At 38.9% G+C, this 23,563-nt stretch overlaps 1 protein-coding gene across 9 annotated transcripts; it reads right to left on the reverse strand.

Moving 5' to 3' along the window:
* Window positions 1-3,367: 3,367 nt before the first annotated feature.
* Window positions 3,368-20,729, reverse strand: Art1 (arginine methyltransferase 1). 9 transcript variants are annotated; one of them, XM_069319156.1, is made up of 10 exons: window positions 20,647-20,729; window positions 15,134-15,265; window positions 14,370-14,447; window positions 14,064-14,205; window positions 12,395-12,594; window positions 11,383-11,502; window positions 11,109-11,198; window positions 9,074-9,161; window positions 7,787-8,002; window positions 3,368-4,482 (listed from the first exon to the last, which is right to left on the reverse strand). In XM_069319156.1, the coding sequence occupies exons 2-9, from the start codon at window positions 15,239-15,241 to the stop codon at window positions 7,797-7,799; spliced, it is 1,032 nt and encodes a 343-aa protein (XP_069175257.1). In that variant the 5' UTR covers window positions 15,242-15,265; window positions 20,647-20,729; the 3' UTR covers window positions 3,368-4,482; window positions 7,787-7,796. The 9 variants fall into 9 exon arrangements, with proteins under 9 accessions (XP_069175257.1, XP_045626050.1, XP_045626047.1 ...); XM_045770094.2 differs by having other exon boundaries at window positions 11,103-11,198; XM_045770091.2 differs by having other exon boundaries at window positions 20,572-20,684.
* Window positions 20,730-23,563: the final 2,834 nt, after the last annotated feature.

Here is a 23,563-nt window from a genome sequence, read left to right on the forward strand (position 1 = left end):
ATGCTTCCACGAAAGGTCACTATGGGTCCCAAGAGATATAAACAGGCTTAGGTCTGGAATTCTATTAAAGATTATCCTACAATTCATAGACAAGCAATAAATATACAGTATTGTTACATTTTCAACTTCTTACATGTGTGAACACACTTTTTCTCATTTAACCAGTATCAAAAGCAGACACAAATCATCTTTCAGCTGAAAATTAAATTTGTGTTAATCCAAAGTTTGACTCTGAATTATGTATTTGTGTACCAAAAGTTTTCACATTACAAGCAAATTTCATTATTAAATTAACTTTAAAAAAAATTATCTTGACCCAAATATTTTTTCATATTGCCTTGTTTTTTATCTTATGCTTTTTCAAGTCAATGTTTACAGATATGGTTGAGATTAAATATAATAATAATTTGGACTTAATCCCAGGTCATTCTTACCCCTTCCAAAATCCAAGAGCAATGGTTTTAGGTTGCAAGCAAATTGCCCACATATTCATATGGCCTTCAAAATTATTGCCAACTTGTTAAAACTTACCTTCAAAATAGTAGTATATATAGAGCATCAGCTAGAGTATCGGAAGAATCAAGATCAATCTACATGGGTGACGACGACTGGAGTGCTGCAAGACGATTTAGTTAAAATGACACTGGTTAATGTTGGTTAATGCTGAAATGCATAATCTGACAAAAGTAGGGTTCTAAGTCTTCATACAGAATTGACAAACTCACTTGAACGTGCAGAGATGGATAAAATTTATCCATTAGAAACCTCCCTTATAAACAAATTAAGAAAGAAGACTATCACAGAACACCAAAAAATTCCTCGATATTGTGGATGCTAATACAAGAGCAAAAAGACAGGACGGGTGATGTCAAAGCCATCAGATTCAAGGGAATTTATCGAGGTAATATACGAAGGAATACTGGAGATGGAGATTTCAGATCATCCCAAAAATCAGGACATTATACTATACAAGGTGGATGACTAAGAGCCCCAACAAAGCAGCTCTGAATAGGTTCAGCATGTGATCAATAAATTACCTGTCCTAATCAGGTCCCCCCCCCCTCCCAACCACCCTAACTTAATGCCAGAAGGAACATCAAAGTTACTAGCACTTGTGCAATTAACAGTAACAAATGAAAGGATATAACAAAGGAGATATATTAATGTGTTAAATATATATAAACTAAGTGCACTTTGCATGTCAAATATGAATTGGTGTTTGTTACTAAAACCCTTGTTCAATATTGAAAAAGGCTAGTCCAAGTTTTATATTAAATACTCTGAAATGTGTGCTAACTTGCCTAGTCAAGTCGATGATTGTAAAGATGTAGTGTAAAGCCACATAGCCACTGGAATTTGTAAACTTGTATTACCCCATGGGACAAGTACAGTATACATTCCACTACTGTATTGTCATTCAGTATTTTGTTAGTCGAGCATGATTGGTTATTCATTTTAATCAAGCAATAACACTTTTAACCAAGCCACATGAGGATTTCCTTACATTAATCTGGCTCCTTAGTTTTTGTTAACCACCACATGTGGGTCCTTAGTTCTCATCTTTTACCTGGAAGAAAGTACTCTGCACATTGTGATCACACATCTGGTCAAGGTTTAGGTCTGGCTGTCTTGGTCTTGTCTCTCTTACTCTGCTATGTCTACCACTTTTACCTTGGCATTTTTTTGTTTTTTATCAGATATATGCATGGATGGGAACTGGGGGGGGAGGGGAATACTAATTTGTAAACCTAATGCATAGACCTAATAATAGCAAATGGATTATGCAAAAGCTTAAAACTTAATGTTGACAAAAGTACCCATAGCAATGGGGATGGAGAGCAGTTATGTCGAGTAAACGAACACAAATTGGGCTTTTCTGGAAAAATTTAAATATCGTGAATGTGAGTGATTTAGAGAAATCAGTGCATCTGACACCGAGACCAAGTGTTCAACATGCAATCTATGCAAGCACAGCCAATGCAAGAGTGCTAATGCCAATCATTAGGTATATCTGCAAACCATGATGTAAAATCAATAAAATGTGACAATGCACAATGAATAGCACATGTCGCTTTAATATACAAGGTACTGTACGAAATGAAGATGACAAAAGATTTGAAGTAACTTAATCCACATGATTAAAGAGCATACCTGGATGGTTGAGGTACATTGAATAATTAAGTAATTATCAAAAGAAGGCATTGAATGATTAATTGCCAAAAGGAGGCACCAAGCCAGGGAGACAATGTAGTAGTGTAGTGCATGTTAAAGGAATAGGAGGATTGGAAAATGGCATCCTTGAGATTAGGAGAGGAAGCTCAGGATGATTAGCAGGTGCTAATCTAGTTGCCTTCAGAGGTAACAGTTCTCTGGACCAGTCCAGTTCCCCACACACTATTTATTGCTATTGTACCTGGGGCATTCATACCTCAAAACTAAATAGTAGTTGCTGCCATCATCAATGTTTATACTAGTTTGCCTCTAAATTGATACAAATATTTGTTTGCATTCATTCGGCTTGTCCCTTCACCTGGAAAAGGCTGCCTCTATCCACTTTGTCAAACCTATCACTTGTGGATTATGTTACCCCATCTACGATAATGTTGCTAAATTCACCTAGTCAATCCTAGGCTCATTTTACTCTTGGTGCATCTCATGGCAAAACTTTGGAGGGATTTAATTTTCTTCTATGATTTACCAAGTGATGGCTCCACACTCGAGGACCAGCCGATATTATTCAGTTGAAATTTACACTTTAGAGACATTGTCTTTCAGAGTTTTAAACCTTTATTCCTGCTCCTATCTTTTATTGAATGTACTATCCTCTTGAAAGCAGAGGACAAGTATTACCATATGGTAAAGGCCAAAGTTTGGTGAAAATGGTTTACCAGGAGTTAATATCTGCATTGTATAAAACAATTCATACGAGAACCACTGTATACAATCTTTCACATTAAACTTTTTACACCAGTTCGACACCCCCTCACCCAATGACTGGAAAATAGGGTATGATAATGACTAACCTAATACTGTATTTTAGTCAAAATGCAATTATAATTTGTAAATACCCATTGCATATAAGGAAGATATTCATGACATACTAGAGCTCCAGTTTGATTAAAAAAAAATATTTGCAATGTGCTTCCCTTTCTCATCTATCTTGCCTCAATTCAATCTTTGCTTCCTTTATCATTATCACAAAAACAAGAATAAAGGGAGCCACAGAAGGCTTATTGGGCCATATCAATACTGACCCAGGGTAATCTCGCTTATCTTCCAGGCCTCCTCCATCTTGCACTCTCACCTGTTTTCCTACCATCATTTTTGCTCATGATCATTTTCACCTTAGGAGGACTATAAAAACCAATGAAAAAAATTATTGTAATTACAAACAAATTCATTTCTTACAAATAAAAGTTTATACCTATTGTGAATTATTTCTGCCTTGATAAGATTCCCATATGCAAGACTTAATATTTCCACAATAACATTTGTAATGGATACACAAGTTCTACTAGCATGGAATAATTTAAATGTCAGCATCTCAAAAAAAAAAAAAAAATTCATTCTTATTTCTTTTTATTGCCATCTGTAAAAATAATTTGAATAACATACAAGACGCCCACTAACCTGGTACAACAATTCACGTCCTCAAACCAAGGACTAGAACATCTGCCAAACCTTTCTACACTTTCACAGTAGCTTCTTGGTACATACACAACACAAATATACTTGAACAAATGAATATTTTTAACTACTGTAAGTACAGTACTAGTGGAATAGATTAAATTGAAATTGTTAATTAACAGTTTTAAAATTTAAATAGTAGAAAATTATCTTCACCAGCACATCATGTAGCTGAACAAATGGAGGCATATGATCAATCAGCAATATCCTTACCATTATACTGTAGCAATTTTCCCAATTAGCTCAAAATCAAAGTCCATAATACTTAACAAGCCAGTTGACTTCACCATTTTTTTTTCCATTCCGTAATTTTTTTTTCCATCACTTCACATAACTGTTCTTATTCTTTGCCGAGGACCTGCACCATAAAAAATGACACCAGATTGTTACTGGCCAGAGCCTAGTGGGTAGGGAGAGTTCAAGAGTCTTTCCTCAATCCTCTTACACTGGAGAGGCAAGAGTATTATGCTCATCTACCAAGTTCATATAATACTGCTACTGGTAGAGAGGCCGAGTCTATAGCTCATCCATTATAAGGAGTACACAAAGGTCACTCCACCAGCTGGGATACAGTTCTAACAGCTGGTAAAGACTGCACTGTCACAAGTGTCCGTACAAGATGTGCCACAAGCTGTTTCAACGACCCATTAGGCCTCACATACACAACATTACACAAAACCTGGTTGCCTCATTTGAGAAGGAAGCCATTGCTACATTTGTAGAGAACCTAATGACTAAGTCAACTTGCGGCATAATCGTGGACGACCATCTGATGGACGTAGCAAAATTCCACTCCTGAAAAAAAAGAAAAAGTCTCGGAATCCACATTCATTTTAACATGCAGCATTTTATGAATAATTATAAATTAACCCATTAAAAAAAATCTGCAATCATTTCATGGTTACGCTATTATGTGAATGCCGTTATCGCCATAAGTGTTACAAGGTGAATGCAGTCAGTGAATAAAATTTGATCATAATTACATATTCTTAAGTAATGATGTCCATGTGCTTTTTACAACTCCATATGGTTGTAATGAGGTAAAGCAGGTAAACTAATCATCAATTGAACCATTAACATGTGTCACATGTACTAGGAGCCTTCCGTCATCTGTGATGCCACATTGGTAGCTTACATCTTTCTTTCAATCCATATGCTGCCTATTAAGCCTTGTATCATCGCCCATTCTATATTATGTTTATATTGTGTTCACTACTCTATATGGTTGTAATGATGTATACCAGGTAAACCAATCCAGTGAAACTATGTATTATGTGATGAATCAAGTTATTACACAAATTCTTGTAAATAAGGAGGGATCAAGTAATTATCAAAAGAAAGCACCAAACCAGGAAGGCTATGTAGCACCATCAAATGTGCGGGATAATCAGAGGGCGCTAAATATCACCAAGGATGCCAATACGAGAACAAATGCATACGGTGAACGATATCAAAAGTACCCAAGTCACCAAGAATACTATCGAGATAAGCGACCGCAGGGGACGATCAGAAAACAAGACACGCTCGTCCCAGAAGTCAGGACACTCAACAAGGATATGGACTACCATAAGAGGGACAATGCAATTAGGACAATAAGGAGCAGGGTGGCGCTCCATCAAGTGACCATGAGTTAAGCGAGTATGACGAATATGCAACCTCGCCAGGGCCGTTTCCCATCGTTTCCCCAAGTTGTGTGTCCTCGTGGCCATGGTAGGACGATGCCACGAGGACACACAACTTCTAAGAGAACGTAGTTTGTTACCAGTAACAGATGACCAACAAGCATGCCAACGGGTAAGGATGGAGGAATGGATAACCGGGTAAAAGTCAAAATAAGGAATACCTTTTGGATAACCGGGTAAAAGTCAAAATAAGGAATACCTTTACGAGATGGGACAAGAGCGGACAGCTTCCTTACCGGCAGCATCCGCACGCTCATTTAAAGAGACCAATATCGCTGGGAACCCAACAAAACTCAACCGACTTAAATTTACTGTGAACAAGAAACAGCCAATGCTGGATCTCGACTCCCACTGGATGAACCGGATTAAAGGACCCAAGAGCCATGAGGGCACTACGAGTCAACAACAACTACAAAGGAAGATTGACAATGAGAGAGCAGGAGACGAAGAGCATAGAGAACAGCATAAAGCTCCGCTGTGAAGATGCTAGTCTCTGGAGGTAAGCGACACACATAAGTGTGATCAGGAAAAACAACAGTAGCCAACACCGTCCGCAGACTTAGACCCATCGGTGAAGACGGAAACGGAGCGGGAGTGAGAAGAAAAGTGCTCAAGGAAAAGGCGTTTTAGAACCATAGATGGGGTAAAAGCTTTAGTGATGCAGGTCAAGGATGTACAAAACTGCGGAAGGGGGACCCTCCACGGGGGCAAAGAAGGAACACGAGAAATATTAGAAATACGAACGGAAAGAGAATCCTGTAAGAGAGATAACCGGACAGAAAGAGGGAGGTGGTGAAGAGGAACAGGAACCGCAGGAGGGGGTTAAAGTTAAAGCACGACAGAGGCGAGGCGAAGGATGTTGCAAGGACCACGCAAGATAGCGAAGACAGTAGTGATCACGGCGGTCCTGGAGACAGGAAGCCAGTGTCAACATACAAGCTGAGGACGGGAGTTGAACAAAAAGCACTAGAACCGAGGCACAACCCAGTATGGTGCAAAGCGTCAAGACGGCAAAGAGTAGAAGGAGAAGCAGACAAGTAAGCAGGGCAACCATAATCGAGCTTGGACAGGACGAGAGGAATGTAAAGCAAGGAGTGTGCGCCTATCCGCTCCCCAAAAAGTATGGGACAATACTCGGAGGAGGATAAGGGCTTTAGAGCACTCAAAACGGAGGTAAGAAATATGGGGAGACCAAGACAAACGAATGTCAAAGAATAACCCCAAAAGCTTCGCGGAATCTTTGTACTCAAGGGGATGACCGTAAAGTGACAAAGAGGAACGAAGAACGACCCGTTTCCGAGTAAGTCATTGCACAAGTCTTAGTAGTAGAGAACTTAAAGCCATGATTAGTGGCCCAAGACGACATGGCATCAAACGCAAGTTCAAGCCGGCATTGAGAGGCGAATCATCACCCTAACAGCAAAGGGTAAGATTATCGACAGAGAGCAGAGAAGACACCTGAAGGAAGAGAGGAAAGAAGACCATCGAGGGCAACCAGAGAGAGAGTAGTGCTCAGAACACTACCCTGGGGCACACCTTCGTATTGCTGAAAAGAGGCAGAGAGAGAGCGGTACGAAGCCTCACCCGAAAGGAACGACGTGAGAGGAAACTGCGGAGAAAGAGGGAGATGACCACGAAGGCCAAAAGAATGAAGCTGGGATAGAATATGATAGCACCAAGTGGTGTCGTAAGCCTTTTCCAGGTCAAAAAGGATGGCAACAACGGAGGTCTTTGTAGCAAAAGCAGTACGAATATAGACCTCCAAGTTCACCAGGACATCTGTTGTGCTGCGGCACTTGCGGAAACCAAATTGAGAAGGAGAGAAAAGGTGATGGTGTCCAGGAACCACATCAGATGAACGTTAACCATACGTTCAAAGAACTTGCAGACAACTTGTGAGGGCAAGAGGGCGAAAGTCCTTAGGGGATGTTCCCAGAGTCCCTGGTTTGCGAACAGGGAGGACAACGGCATCGAGCCAGTCCTCATGGATTGACGACGACTCCCAGATCCGATTCCTCGTTAAGGAAGAGCGAGGAATAGTGGAGGGCAGCTTCAAAGACAGTGTCATGAAAAAGGAGAGTGAGGGAGAGGCAGAAGGGAGAGGTCAGAGAGAGCAGCACTGAGGGTAAATAGGTTCCAGTCCGCTTCAGCAAACTGCCACCTAGGGAAGGTCGGGAGGGTGAAAGGAGAAAAAGGTAACAAGGATGGGGAAATGGTCACTGCCATGGAGGCAGTGACCAAGAAAATCAGGACAAATGGAGGGGACAAGCCGCGGATTTTCTGTCCTCATCGAGGCCACTAGATAGTGTGGCTCTCAGGTAAAGATAAAAAGACAAATACCAATATTTTACTATTCTAAATAAAAATTAAACTTCAAAATTGCTGTAACCAAAAGTCCACTGATAGCGACAACTTACCTATAAAAAATTAACGCATTTTATATTTATGAGACTCCTGACAGTCTGAGAGTTCACCGTGGAATTCCATTTCAATGTGGAAATCAAGATCACGATTGTTACGCTCGTTGGGCTTCATTGTGAAGGTGCCGAAGATTTCTTCGCCATGTTTCACTGTCAAGTAATCATCGAAGTAAAAGACCGTTTGTTTCCAATGAGTATACCGTGCTTCAGGAGCTGCAATGGAAACATTTAATGCAACATTAATTTAAATAGAAGTTTGCAGTAATATGCTGTCACCCTAAAGTGTTGAACAGTTATATCTACACCACTTCATAAGTTGACATACTTTACATCAACAAGATACAGTTGGTAGTATATGTTTCTGGCGAGTCCCTAATTTTTGGCCTAATTTTCTTCCCTTTGCCTTGCCCACATCAGGAGCAGCTTGTATCTCCACAAGGACATGCACCACCACCACTACTCCACATAACTTTCTAACCAGTCTTAACTTCATGACATGATATAATAAGCCAGTACTCGACTCGCTTATCCAAATTATTTTTTTTTTTTTTACTAGTCATCTCATTTGTATCAACCATTTAATAAAATTTAAAATCATTTAATCTCTAAAATAGCAACACATTCATCTCTCTCATTAGTCTCCTAAAAACTTGCACATGTATACATAAAATTTTACATACCAGATAAATTTATGAAATCACTAGCAGCAACAACTCCCTGACTAACAGTGCAGATAATGAAAGTATTTACAATTCAACCCATTTATAAGTCTGAATCCACTAGAGCAGACAGAGTGAGGGGGGAAGGTGAGCTACCATTTGGCTTATCTCTGAACCAGAATCACCAGAAGCCAGCAATGACACTTATCATCCCTCCTAAAACAATATTAATTTAATTTTGACCCCCCCCCCCCACCCACTCATTACACTATTAATTCTTACACATACAACTTCATGACAAGTCTTCACATCATTTAACAACCAATTACATACATGCTAATAACTCACCAGCCCTCCCCTATGCACTCCTTATTTGCTTTGTCCAAGTCCACATACACCACCTCATCTCCACTAGCCATTTCAATGCACTTATCATACACAACATATTCCCACAACCAATTTGAATGCTTTACTAACATCGACCATATCTCATACAGAGAACCTAATTAGATGGAAAAATAAATAAATATACATATATACATATTTTATATACACACACACCAATATTTTATATTTATCTGTTGCTCAATACCAAATGTCTTGACTAAAGCATAGATTTAATCACCTGTTGAGAAACCAGTCCTCTTGTGACATTTAGAAAATTCAATATTGAAGTACGTAATGAGGGCATGTACGTAGTCATTCCTCCGCACCTGTAAAGTATAATGATGGGTGAGATTTACCATCCTACTGGTAAAAAGAATAATGATACACTATCGTCCAAAACAAAGCAAAAAAATTAAAGCCAATATTTAGGATACTGTTGCTTTTTCTACCCAACATTCTTTAATTTCCAGTTGAACTGTATGTACAACGTTTGGATAACTCTCAGTCACTAACATAACAGTATTGTTACCACATCTAAGTAATTATAAATTAACAGTCATTTGTTAAGCTGAAGACAAGAATTAAGCTAACTGAACAATAGCCTTCCTGACAATATAGCAATTGTTGTTTGCTGAATTAATTGCAAAATATTTATGAGTTTACAAGTACCTTTTATAATAACTATGAAATGGACTACAAAAAATGATTAATATTAATCTACCTTTGTAATAGAATAATTTAATAATGTAATATTCTTTGTAATATTAATCTACCAATATATACACCAAAAAATTGGCAAATACACAATAAAATAAACTATAAAATGTATAACGAGAAAACAAAATGTGAAATAAAAATTTAACATAGACGTGATTTGATATCATATAAAGAGGTATCCACAGGCCCTCCTATCCCAAAACGTAAACAGTGGTATAGAATACAATACTAGTAATGGTAAGTGAATGGTGACAAAGTGTGTATCTTAAGTGAATTTAAGGGGAGGAGCAGCAGCAAGTAAGTGAGGATGGGTTATGTAAAATGAACCAATTATGTTGAGGAACAAGGCTGTGTAGAGGCATTTTGTTAAGAGGGGAGCAAAATATTGGTATTTGTACTGTATTGTCCAGTATCATTCCATGAGCAAACATTATACACCTGGACCTAGACTTGCTAAACGTCATTTCTATTTCTTAAATGGCCATGTCACAAAGGTTCTTAGAAATTGTGTAGGAAGCCCCATCAGAAGATTCAGCAAGGTGTTCTTACAACATTATTAGGTATTGTTTTATACTTCACCTGCCTCTCAACAGGTCACTACTAATTTTTGTTTGACCAATAAGAGTATAGGAAACATTGTTCATCTTATTTAACACATCACACTACCAGTTCAACTGGAGAACTGACTAATTACATTCATGTTATACCAGCTACTGTATGGTAATAAAACCAGTTCACATTTACCCACATGTTTACCTTCACTTCTTGGTGTCATGTTATATACAGTAGTTCATTTAATGCCTGAATTATGCTTAGGAATAAAGAATACTTAGCAAGTTGGCCAGTCGGCTCCTGCAGGGAACTTATTAATCTCTCCTGTGGTTGAAATATTATTGGGGTCAATAAATATTTGTGTTGATTGATAAGGATTGTTAGGGAACCTTGAGGTTGTGTGTTTGGAGATGACATATACCAAAATGTATACCCAATTTATTGGTGTATAGTTTACTTTATTCCTAGCTATGTTCAGGAATAAAGGGTACGTGTTGGTTGGTCTGTACATCCTCGCTCTAATGAATTCCTGCATGGTCCAAACAAATTGTACTTGCCTAGCTGTGCTTGTGGGGGCTGAGCTTTGGCTCTTTAGTCCTGCCTTTTAACTGTCACTCAACTGGTATACAGATTCTTGAGCCAACTGGGCTTTTCATATCTACATTTAAATCTGTGTATGGAGTCTGCCTCCACCACATCACTGCCTAATGTATTCTATTTGTTAACTACCCTGACATTAAAAAATATTTCTAATGTCTACTAATTGTATTTGGTATAAATTGTTCAGTGGAACATACAAATGTTCAATTAAGCAAGGATTGTTTGTATTAGAACAGAATGACGGATAAGAACAGTCTATTGCCTTGCAAATATCCAGACATCTAATCACAACAAAAATTTAACAATGTCATACATGCTTAAATTAACCACTTAAAAATACTTGCCAAAATATATCCTTTACAATGCAATCAATGAAGGACTTTGATAGAACTACTTAACTCTACCTGAAGGTGAAATGGGGTACTGAAGGCCAGATCTTCTTTCTTTACTGTGTACAAGTCAACCTCCTTAACTAGGCAAGAGTTCGTCACAACCTGCAATGATGCAATTGTCATTATTTCCAGTTTTGCCAGAACATAAATGACATAACTATCATAATCCATTTATATATTACAACCAATACATTATTACTCAGACATCTCCATCAATAGCAAGTTATCGAAACCAACAATTAAAACAAATGGGTAATGGTAAAATAGCAACCTTGTGGGTATTTACCTGCTTTGCTTCAACAACATCAACAAGGGGTTCAGTCATGGCCACCTCCCTGATGCACGACATGTCAAAACCATAAACACTATCCCACCAGTTGATCTTGTCGTCCTTGTATTGACGGTCCTGCACACAAATGGGATAAATCTTACATAAACATGATCAACATATTTTTAGCAAAACTATCAACACAGCCTATGCTAGACCTGCACTAGGTCACACACAACCAGCATGGAATCTGCACCTTGTAAAGCATAAAAGGAAATTTGATAAAACTACAGAGGGCTGCAATAAGGCCAACTACTTAAATAAAGATAAAATGAACTACAGGGAGTGTTTGGGAAAAATACTAAACAAGAGGATTGAAGAAGCAGAGGGAACATGATCAGCACAAATAAAAACACTTTTTTTTAAAGGAATAAGGTTGATAATGACAGCATCTCTAAATTTATATATAAAAAAAAATTAGAGAATAGAGGCTATCAATGTCAGTTCAAAATGCAATAGTAAAAATAGAGAAATTGTACCTTGTACGAGTCATTAACAAGTGGAATGCAGTGAATGACATGAAAGCCACCACCACAGCTTCAAGATTAAATTAAATGCAGAATTCAAACCGATTTCATGCGCTGCCATACAAATTCATAATAATAAATTCATACAAATACACGAAGGTATTCGACAGTAACCACAAATTCTGCATAATTAAAATAATTGAGGAAAATTAAGAGGCAAAGTTTTCACTTGGGAACACCTAACATACAAGCATGATGGAGTTCATACAGGAACATACTTTTATGTTATAGTTAAGAAAATTCACTTTAGCATTCCTTCAGTCCAATATGTACTGCATATACATTTATATTTTACACCTATAGGGATGTATCATAATATACAGCTCAAAGCAAAGAGTTAAGCTGGTTATTAAGCATAGAATTATGTCCCCCAAAACCAGTGTTAAATGCTCTTGGCCCTAAACTTTGAGCAGTTATTGGGGCCTGGTAAAAGTCGGTCTCACCTCGATACCGGCAACAAATAGCGTAGCACGGTCAGGGAACAGCATACCATCCGCAGCCATCCACTTATCACGGGCGTACAGCACAGTTTCCAACATTGACTCATAGAAGAGGCAGTAACCCATCCACTCACTTATAATAATGTCAACTTTGTCCACAGGTAGTGTCACTTCCTCCACTTTACCGTGAATGATCTCGACAACTGATGATTGATGGGGAGAAACAAAATACAGTACATACATTAGCTGTAATAAAAAAAATAGTAACATATACAAAATACATATAATAGAGGCATATGGACCCCATGCATGTGTCTAGGTGTTTGTTTACCTCACCCATCTCAAGAAATATATAATGTTCAAATTGATCATGCCTGGAGCACAGAACAGATGACCATATAATGGACAAGTTTTGCCTGTATTAGTTCAAATAAACCCTGACAGTTTAAATAACTAATCATCCAGGCAGTACTGGGAGACTGCCCAACAAGTTGTTACCAAGACTTGATTTCTCCGACTATTACAGTCGAAATAATAATAGACGGTAATTGTTATTAATTAATTTTGAAGTATTTGGAACCACTGTGCTCATGTTTAGTATTTTTCTTTATTCACCAATATTTGTTTTCTGAATCCTACAATAAAACAAAATTATGGTGTACTTATCCAAAATTTCAGGAACTGATATTGACATCAGAGCGGCAAGACTTGAACCCATCATACACTACAAACGTACAGTAAAGGTGTTTGTGGTGCATGAACGAGTAAAATACAAATGAAGATTCACATTTAGATTGACAAAAGAATATGTACAGAAAGTGACTTGTCTGGTAATATGGGTAATAAATTTCCAATAAATAAAAAATTTTCACCATTTTGTTTCATATGAAATATGTTTACTATTGTATTTAAGGAGTCATTACAGCTACTCTGATTAAAAAGAAAAAGTTTCTACATAAATACTATGGGAGGTTATCTTGAGATGATTTCGGGGCTTTTAGTGTCCCCACGGCCCGGTCCTCGACCAGGCCTCCACCCCCAGGAAGCCTCCCGTGACAGATGACCAACTTCCAGGTACCTATTTACTGCTAGGTAACAGGGGCATCAGGGTGAAAGAAACTGCCCATTGTTTCTCGCCGGCACTCGGGATCAAACCCGGGACCACAGGATCACGCATCCAGTGTTCTGTCTGTTCAGCCACTGGCTCTCTTTATTATTAAAGGTTATTAAAGGTACAGCCCAAAATATGAAATGGAACCCGACTCATTTTCATTCTTAAATATTGACAACCTATGCAGGCTTTTGTATAAAAAAATTTATAACCTTGCATTACTACATGTGGATGTAAAGTGATTTCTCAAGCTCACATAATGATTTGTCATTTTTCATTCCACTGCAAGATACGCACCTCCATTTTTTTTTAATGTGGTACATATTTATATAATTATTGTGCAGTTAGGTTTAATTTTGGATTTTATGCAGACGACATTCTCTGCTTTTACTTTCCAATCACCATCGAGATATAAATGTGTGAAAAACATTCCCCCACAAGGCCACCCTTTAGTATGATTTTGTAGTGTTATATGCAAATACAGTAAAATAGAACTTTTATATTCTGTAGTGTGATTATGGTTCTACAATTATGCTGAATTTATAGCTAAATACCACTTACCTTTGTCTAAATTGTTGGCAGATACAATTTTCTTTGCATGTTCTACAATATTGGACATTTCAATTCCTATCACTCTGGCAGCACCAGCTTTGGCAGCAAACATGGAGAGAATACCAGTACCGCACCCAACATCCAACACCGTCTGCACACACAAAAATTGTCAAATATAAATTCTGTGGCATTATAATTATTGGCAAGTACAGTACAGTACATCAATATATATAGACAACTTATTTTCGACAAATAAAAATTATTCTACAAATAGTATAACAAAAATAAAATAATTTCTAGTCTAGTATATCTCACCTTTCCCTTAAAGAGGTGTCTATTGTGATACATTGCGTTGCGATAGGTCAAGGTACGGACTTCATCTTTCAGCATTTCCTGTAATAATAAAGTTAAAATGAAATACACAAATGTTCAATACGTAAGATTCAGTGCAATTCATACCCACTCAAATTACTAAATGCACTCAAATTACAAGTGAGCTTCAAGAATGAATGAGAAGGTATTACCCGAGAACACTTGACTGCTCCCCCATGACGAAAGAAAACTTTACTGACCATTACCCTCCCCCCTCTACCACCATTACAGGGCTTTGTTCCTTTAATCTTTTCTGATCACTTGAAAGGTCCTTGCTAAAGATTATATCACCAATGTTGCAAGTTTATGCAATTGAAATAATGTGAAGTTTCATATTGTGTAACCTCTCCTAAAGTCCATAAATATATTTCTTATACCATCTGCATTACAATATTTTTAATTATTTTCATATTGTTCAATATCACAGAAGTATTTCAAACCAATACAACGAAGCACATATAAAAGAAAGTTACTATGGGCTACATGGGCCACTTTCAGTAATACTCTATTGTATTGGTTCTGTGGCTAAAAATTTAAGCACAGTACAGTACTGCATATACACAAATTTACACAAATATAACACACACTGAATAGAAACCTACCTGAAGAAAAATAAGGAAAATAAACATGACAAAACCAAGAGATATCACCACCAAAGATTCTCCCCCTACAAGTGCTAAAACCTACTAAATCAAAACAACTCTTACCTCGTGGATGCCAAAATGAGCATATGAATCGAAGTAATAATCCTTAGATGTCATTTCGTCAACTGGCATCCTCTCCACCCTTTTCTCCTTTTCACATTTTTTCTCCATTTTGATGATGGCTTCTGTTACAATCTGTGGAGTTAACTTCTTTGTTTAGTGCAAGTAATTCAAATGTTAAAGCATTCTATTAAATATATACACAACAAATTCCTTCAACTTATCCAGGTAAAAATATCCTGCATTTAAAGTATTTGGAGGTCTAACTGTCAACAGCTCCTGTGGTGTTTGTACTCAAAACATTAAATACCAATTCCTAGCATTCTTTTCAAAGTATAATTTACAATACATTACAGTACAGCATTGAAAATATTTAAATTAAGAAAAAATTATAAAATCAAATCTACTTACCCTAACTTTGGAGTGCATGTAACCACAATTATTTTTCTTAAGTCTTATTAAAAAACTATGAAAAGATGTACATTTTCTTTGAATTAATCTATTTTATTACTTAATTATCTGTAAATTGCTAAACAAGGCTACCTCAAGAGCAAGACTAGCCCAACACATGGCCCAAAGGAGAATTTTAGAAAAAAAAATTAAAATATACTTTTTTTGTAAATTAATATGTAACCAGTATATTTGTGGGTCTTGACCAAACTGCCCACTACTACCACTGCATAACTGACTGCCACTAGGTGTTATGTTAGCTGAATATAAAATTATTGAGCTATTAAACTTTAATTCCACTATAACAAGGATAATGTTGATTAAGCATATGGGAACTGCAGTCATTTCCTATTTGGCCCAATAGTAGTGTCTTAAGATTCTGATGAATTGTGAAACAATATTGGAAATGGTCAGTTAGAGATGTAGAAAGATAGTTAAGGATGAATTATTGTCAAGTTTGTGTAGCTGCCACTTGAGTGGAAACTTTGTAAAATGTCTGAACTAACAAGCTCTGGTCTATCAGGAAGGTGGTTTCAAGAGGAATTGCATGAACAAAACCTACAGCAAGCCCACCAGATTTCATCTAAATAAAGATTCCCCACAGTTCTTTTGAATAGGCCAGTCTGTTAAATATTAGTATGTTTTAACCTAATTTTAGACCTTTAATTACACTTTTGCATGGGGAAAAGTTGATTATACTTTTTAGGTACTGTACTGCTAAAATGCAATTGCTAAAAAGATTACACTAAAATTTACAATACAAAATTAAGGGGACCAAGAAAAATGCATTTCTGATCATGTGCCTCGATAATGGAAAGAATTAAATGCCCGATCCAGAGGGACAAAAGCAGAGGTCTTAAAGAACAAGCCAATCCCCCCCACCCCCAACTAATGTTTGGTACTATATGGTTCACATGCATGATTATTTGTTATACACAAGTATGTAGGAGATGAGAGGCAAGTACAAAGTGAAGGAGAGTGATGTGTGAAGACAGCAGAGTGAAGACAGGAGAGTGAAGTGAAGGAGCAGGGAGGAAGAGAAGAGGGGGAAAGAAGAGTGAAATGGGGAAGAGGGGAGGGGGGAGCAGTGAATGGGAGAGAGAGATGGGGGTTATCTATCTCTAGATGATTTCGGGGCTTAATGTCCCCACGGGCCAGCCCTCGACCAGGCCTCCTTTTTGTTATACAGCCCCCAGGAGTTAGCCCGTAGTAGTTGTTTAACTCCCAGGTACCTATTTACTGCTCGGTAACAGGGGCATCAGGGTGAAAAACATTTTGCCCACTTGTCTCCGCCTCCACCGGGGGATCGAACCCGGAACCTCAGGACTACGAATCCGAAGCGCTGTCCACTCAGCTCTCGAGCAATAGGCAGTAGTATTGCCTTGCTTACTGACAAACTACAGTTCCTCCTCAGCTCATCCACACTACATTTTTTAGATTGGGAAAATCTAGTTAAGTACTGGATATAAACAAGGCTGTTTATTTGTTAAAGAGATTACAAGGCAACATAATAGAAGTGTGATCCCTTGACTTTCAAATCTAGGCTCCATATACTGAATACGAGTGAGTTTGGGAGGAAATAAATTAGAGTTGCCTCGTATGGACCAATAAGACGAGCCTTCTGCAGGTTCCTTAATTCATATATTTAGTTTAAAAAAAAGACCCACTGCTAAATAATGTTCACAATCACTCACTGGACAAAGTAAACAACTCTACACACTATCATCCTAAATAATGTGAAAGGTGAAAAATTAAATGTTTATAATCGAGAATCAATAAAAATCTTGGAAAAAGCTGTGTTTGGCCGTGTTGGTGTGGAGGGAAAACTCCCTCCCTCCCTCACCACAATCCCTTTCAAAATTAACCAAATTTGTTTTATTAATGTATTGTTTATATTTATTGTTTTATTAACATCAGGCAAAATGCATTACTGTATATCTGTTCATCAGGTATGCAGTCTTGGGTAATTATGACAAGACCACTTTTTCAGTGCTATTGTAAATAATACATTTTCTACTACTGTACTGTATTAGATTACCAAGACTTTCTTACTGTTGACAATAACATTGGTTTACATATTATATACATACCAAAGAATGTGATATTTTCCAATAAAATCACACTTCACATATATTCTGTCTATACTGTCCAACACGTGGTACAAACTAATACTGTAGAGTACAGTACTGTATTAGGATGCCCTCAAAGTGGTGGGGTAAAACATGAGGTACGAGGGCATGGTCTGGGCGAGGCACGGGACGAGCATGATGTGTGGTTACCATGCCAGATGGACAAGGTGTGGGAATATATTATCCAGAATGTCTAAAATATCACTATTAATTTTAATGCATATAATTTTTAAAACTTGTATCAAACCTACCCACATCTAATGTGATTAAACATAATTCCCCTAAAAAGTTATGACTACTTTAAAATAAAGGAACAAAGTCTTCTGGCGCCCACTCGGACATTTCAGAGCCAAATCTCATTACTCACATCATTGGAAAGACTTACAAGAACTTAATTTTAGCACGAATGTGAACCTAAGATATAGGTTATCTTTTCTATAGTTTGTGAAAATGTTGGCCAATGGATTGTAGTGATATTTAGGTATGGTGATACTATCTTCTAAAATGCTGGTTTATCCATTCTACTCTGCAGGAGTCATAGTCAATTTCCATAAAATAATGAGCGGGACAACCTTGTAATGCCAGTGAGCATTTTATCTTTTAAACAAATGATTCAAACACTTTACAATTTAAGTACTATACAAAAATTTTATTCAGTTTTTAGACTACACACACAGGTCACTATAGTGACCTGTGGCATGTATTCCATGCCAGTTCAGCCAGATCTTTGGTAAATTTTCTGGCACCAATTTCAATTTGTGTACAATGTGGTACACCTACAGAGCTCAACGAGATATTGAATGACTTCTCAAGTTTGTTGCTAAAAAAGTTCCGGAGATAACCGACCTTAAATTTTACAAAAAAGGGTAGATTTTCCATGGTGATGCCTTATTTTAAGATGACTTTCGGCTCCTATGGCAACTTTCAGTTCAGTTCATTTCAGTTCATTCAAATATCAAATTAAAGGCATTGAGTGGCTCTCCAACTTATATTCCATGCCAATTTTAAATCGGGATTGAAATAAAACTGTTGACCTAAATTTAACTATTCACCTTGTAAAGGTCATTTGACATTCTGTACAAGGACGCCTAACCTTAGCTGAAAACGTTGACTTCGAGTACTGTATATATCCAAATTTTGGAGGAGCTGGAACCATTGAGCTACTGTGGTCTCCTACTCAGGCCTCCTTTTTGCACCCCCCCCCCCCCCAGGAAGCAGCCCGTAGCAGCTGTCTAACTCCCAGGTACCTATTTATTGCTAGGTAACAGGGGCATCACGGTGAAAGAAACTGCCCATTGTTTCTCGCCGGCGCCCGGGATCGAACCCGGGACCACAGGATCACGCGTACAGTGTTCTGTCCGCTCGGCCACCGGCTCCCTTAAATTGTTATAAATTATACTGTAATTTTTATAAAATTACAGTATTATTTCAGAGTAAAAAACTTCAATGTTCTATATTCAGCATCAACATTATAACGAGTACATCATATTTCTTCATTACTTACGTAATGATAGGAAGCTTCATTAGCTTTGAGGGTAATTGTATGGATTGCAGTGGCCCGTGCCCAGCACACAAAATTTTTGCTCGATCAACTTTTATCCAGCACATCCGTGATCAATGTCAGGGTTACATGCTGTGAAACTTTAGTGTACCAACATATTCCTTATGATATAAAATATAACTAACCTACATAACACATGCTTCAATTGTCTCACGAGTGTGATACAGTACGAGCGCTTCTGGACTAATCTTGAACCATCCTGGAAAACATCATTAGCGGTTTACAAACCACTATATTTCCAAACTCCAAATACATTACTGATTAATGTTAACTTCCTAAAAAAATTATGACTTAAGTATACAGTATTATAATTTAAAAATGTGAGAAAATGGCCTGATACCAAAAGTATCATTTACATCAGAATTCTTAATATTTAAAATTTCAGTAACAGTATATAGTAAATTACTACACTTAAAACACACTACATTCACAACAGTATCGACATTGTAATTCATCAACTGCTCTTCGTCGCAAGAGAACATATCAACATTTAAAGACATACTTATAGCTTATGGGAAATAAAGACTTTCTTGACTAAAGAGTACAATAGACCTTTAAGATGCCCAGTACGAGGCCAGCATCAACCCCAGCCCATCATGCCCAACACCAGTGAACAAAGGCCCATCCAGCCACATGGCTCTACAAAATATGTAACTTTCTACCTAAACCCACATAACTAGGTGGTGTTGGCCGAGGAGAGGAGAGAAGACGCAATAGAGAGGCAGGAGGTGGACACCCCGGTGAAGCGTCCGGGGTCGGCCCTGGGGTCGCCCTGCTCCACCACCCTCGTGGGCCCGTCCTCTCCTCACACATCACACTGTCCCTCACCTTGTCTAGCCTCACGCCTCACCCTAGCCCCTCACACCCCCGCCAAACACACACAAATCACACAAAATCCCACACTACCAAAATGGTCCCGGTCTTTGTTGTGGGTCGATGAGCACATTCACGTGGCGCCAACCACACACAGATTCGAATCCCAAATTCTCACTATGAGGCATAAAGGCCTCAAGGCGGCCATTAATTCACCCCACCAGCAGCCACACAGCGCCACACCAGTTAAGATGATACCAGGGGCAGGTGAGGGAGGGAATACAAGCGCGGGGAAAACTTACTTCCATTTGTTCAGCCATGATGCGCAGCAGCGTGGAGGAGCGTCGGCGCGGGACTGACTCACCCTCACTACCCAGGACCGTCTCCCTCACTCACATTTCTTACCTCATTCTTCCCTATCACTGCCTTAATCTTACACCAAACGTGCCCTCAGAGCTCCGTGTCAAGCTCCACTTCATGCTACGTACCACGTCTTGTAATTTTAAATCATTCATGGTCTCTGTAAGGGACATGTTGCAGTTAAAATTAAGAATCCAGCATACCGTTTAGGGCCTCGTGGACTGGAGGGGGTGAGAGCGTCAAGAGCGCAGCGCCAAGCGTTCCCAACACGCGCCCCCACAACACCACAAATACTAACATTTACCTCTATTTTACATCTTATTCTTACATTCTCTCAATATAATTGTATGATAAATTAGAGGGTATTGTTTATAATAATCTTCGATATTGTCTACAACCCTGATAATGAAGTAGTAATTATATATATATAGTCGCCATCAAGCATGCAAGCACTTCAAAGTTTTCAAGCACTTTCTAGTGATGTGCTTTGTTATGGTTTGCTTATTCACATAATTTCTTGCAAACTAATTTAGCATAATACATGTCATATATAATTGTACTATAATAATATTTATAGCAAATTAAAATTTTCTTTTAATTTTGAATGATATATACTTGCATCATTTATATATTTTTAGAGTATACTACAGTTTACAGAGAACACACACATATATATATAGCAAAATAACAATCAGTGTTCGAAGACCTCGTCCAGCTCCTCGGAGGTTGGGTGCGTACCCAGGATACAGCACGCATTTCCCCTCTGAACTGCGACACTGAGGCGCTGGAACAGGAAACTGGCCGCTCGTGAGTCTTTAGTTTCCCAATGAGTTCCTCGCCCACCTCCATTAAGAACTTAAGTGTACATTTACCCCAGGCGCCCAGAGGCTCAGAGCCTATCGGCACGAACCTGTTACAACGTTCTAGGACTCGGTACTTGTTAGTTTTTTGGGTCTCCCTGAAGGTGTCTGCCCCACCTCCCCCAACTGTGCTCTAAGGTAGATAGGTATCAGCCAATGTAGATGCACACGTGTAATCCCATACGACCTATTTATCTTCTCTCCATGGCTGCAGGGTGACTCCAACTGGGCGTTTTTGGCTGTTGTCAGGTCTGCACAGCTGAGATTCCCTTTGTGCTGGACACCCAGTTGTAGCCAAACTTCTCTTGATGATGTCATTGACTGCTTCATTTTTCATGTCTGGCAATCTTTCCCTGTGTCTTACGACAGATGAGACCATGGCTGCCGTATTGGTCTGCCCGTGCATGGCCGCAAATACACCGGTGTTCGGTGGAGATAGGAGCGGCAAGGCGCAGGGCAACACCAATACTTAGGGCTCGATGGTGCAGGCGGGTGCCCAAGGCGGAATTAGGGACTGCCAACAGGAAGTCCCCGGCATGGGGGCTTGCACAGCTAGGAGACGCGCTCTGTCCTTCTGAGAAGCTGCCTCCAGCAATTCTTTGGCGATGTTCTCCACTATGGGGCTATCCCATTTGGACTGTTTACCGTCGTTTGGAGAAGTTGGTCGAGGGTGTGAATTGGCTAGTGTCCCACTGACCAGCTCCTTCCTCAAATTTGGGATCATGAATCCCAATGGAGGTCCTAAGGTATTCTGGTAGTATTTCATTCACTAATTCACTTGTAGCACTGGTCAAGGATAAGAATGCCGGCAATGCTAACTGTGTTGCCTTGTGAATACCTATTCCCCCGAGTCTAACTGGGAGCGTTGCTTGGTCCCATTGGTCATCTTGTATAGGAAAGGTTTAACATTTTCATAGTTATTGACTTTTGGAGTGAGTCATATTCCGTGAATTTTTGGCTGTCGAAGGAGGAAGCACACCTGTGGAAATAGGTCAGTCTGGGCAAAGCCAGGCACCTTGTGAGAAGGTACAAAAGCATCGTGAGCATCCAAAGCCCCTATTCTTCCCGCCATCCTCCTCAGGTCGTTCAGCTTTTCTTCGAGGACTACCTCAATGGCGCCCGAGCCCAGAGGTGCCCCTAGCAGCACACTATTAGTGGGAGCGATCACTTGGGCTCCTGGCAATACGAACCCAGGACAAAGTACTCGTGAAACGCCAGGCGAGTGTCTTAACCACTACCCCACGGGAACTGCCATCTCACAGGATGGTTGGTCATATATGGAATCAGGGGAGCAAATACCAGCCTCATTACAAAAACAAATCAATTCTGACTAAAAAAATCAGAAGATAGCTGATCTATTAGCCTCCACTGGCAAAATCTGGGTACAGCACAAGAATATCTTCCAATATTCCTGAGTGTATGAAGTAATTACAGAGCTCAAAGTACCTCATACCATTTGGTCTGGTCACTTATAACAGGGCAATCACAGATATAGTGTTGGAGAGCATGTTCCAGCTCTTGTTCACATAGTTTACAATTGGAATGTTCACCATTGGGAGATTCATTACCTGCAGCCACTTGCCATAGATATCAATATCCCAGCCTACTTCTGGCAATTACAATGACACACTGTCTAGTGGATGTTTATGTTGGCCGTACATATAATTCTCGGTTGTAAACATGTCATAGCTCTTTATACTCGTGCTTTCTGGCCTCTGAGTGTTAGTAACTGCTCTTCTGTCTTCCCTAATTTCCTGAAATATTACGGCTTTTACAGCAGAGATTGGAATGCTCATATCCAACTCAATTTTACAGCAGAGATTGGAATGCTCAATCCAACTCAATGAAATTGAGTTGGATAAATCACATGCAGATTTAACTGTCTACCGCCGCCCACTGGATGGGGGGCGGTGTGCAGGACAAACATATTAATTGTGACACTAGCTCTCCACATGTCAGTTGCTTAAATTAGAAACTGTACTTGAGGTCGGTCTCGAGTCCATTCTTAATGTGACGATGTGCATCGAATTTTGTAACTAGCTCATCAATATTGTAACTTGCTTAGCTAAATGAATTGTGGGGTTCAGTCCCTGAGCCCATTATGTGCCTCTGTAACCCTTTCCACTACCGCCCACAAGATGGGTATGGGGCGCATAATAAATGAACTAAACTAAAAAAAAAAAAAGATCTCACCTTCGTTGTATATATAGGGCCCAGAAAGTCCCTTTGTCTAGATTTCTGAAGGCTACACGGATGTTGT

The sequence above is a fragment of the Procambarus clarkii genome, chromosome 92 (assembly GCF_040958095.1).
Source record: "Procambarus clarkii isolate CNS0578487 chromosome 92, FALCON_Pclarkii_2.0, whole genome shotgun sequence".
Lineage (NCBI taxonomy): Eukaryota > Metazoa > Arthropoda > Malacostraca > Decapoda > Cambaridae > Procambarus > Procambarus clarkii.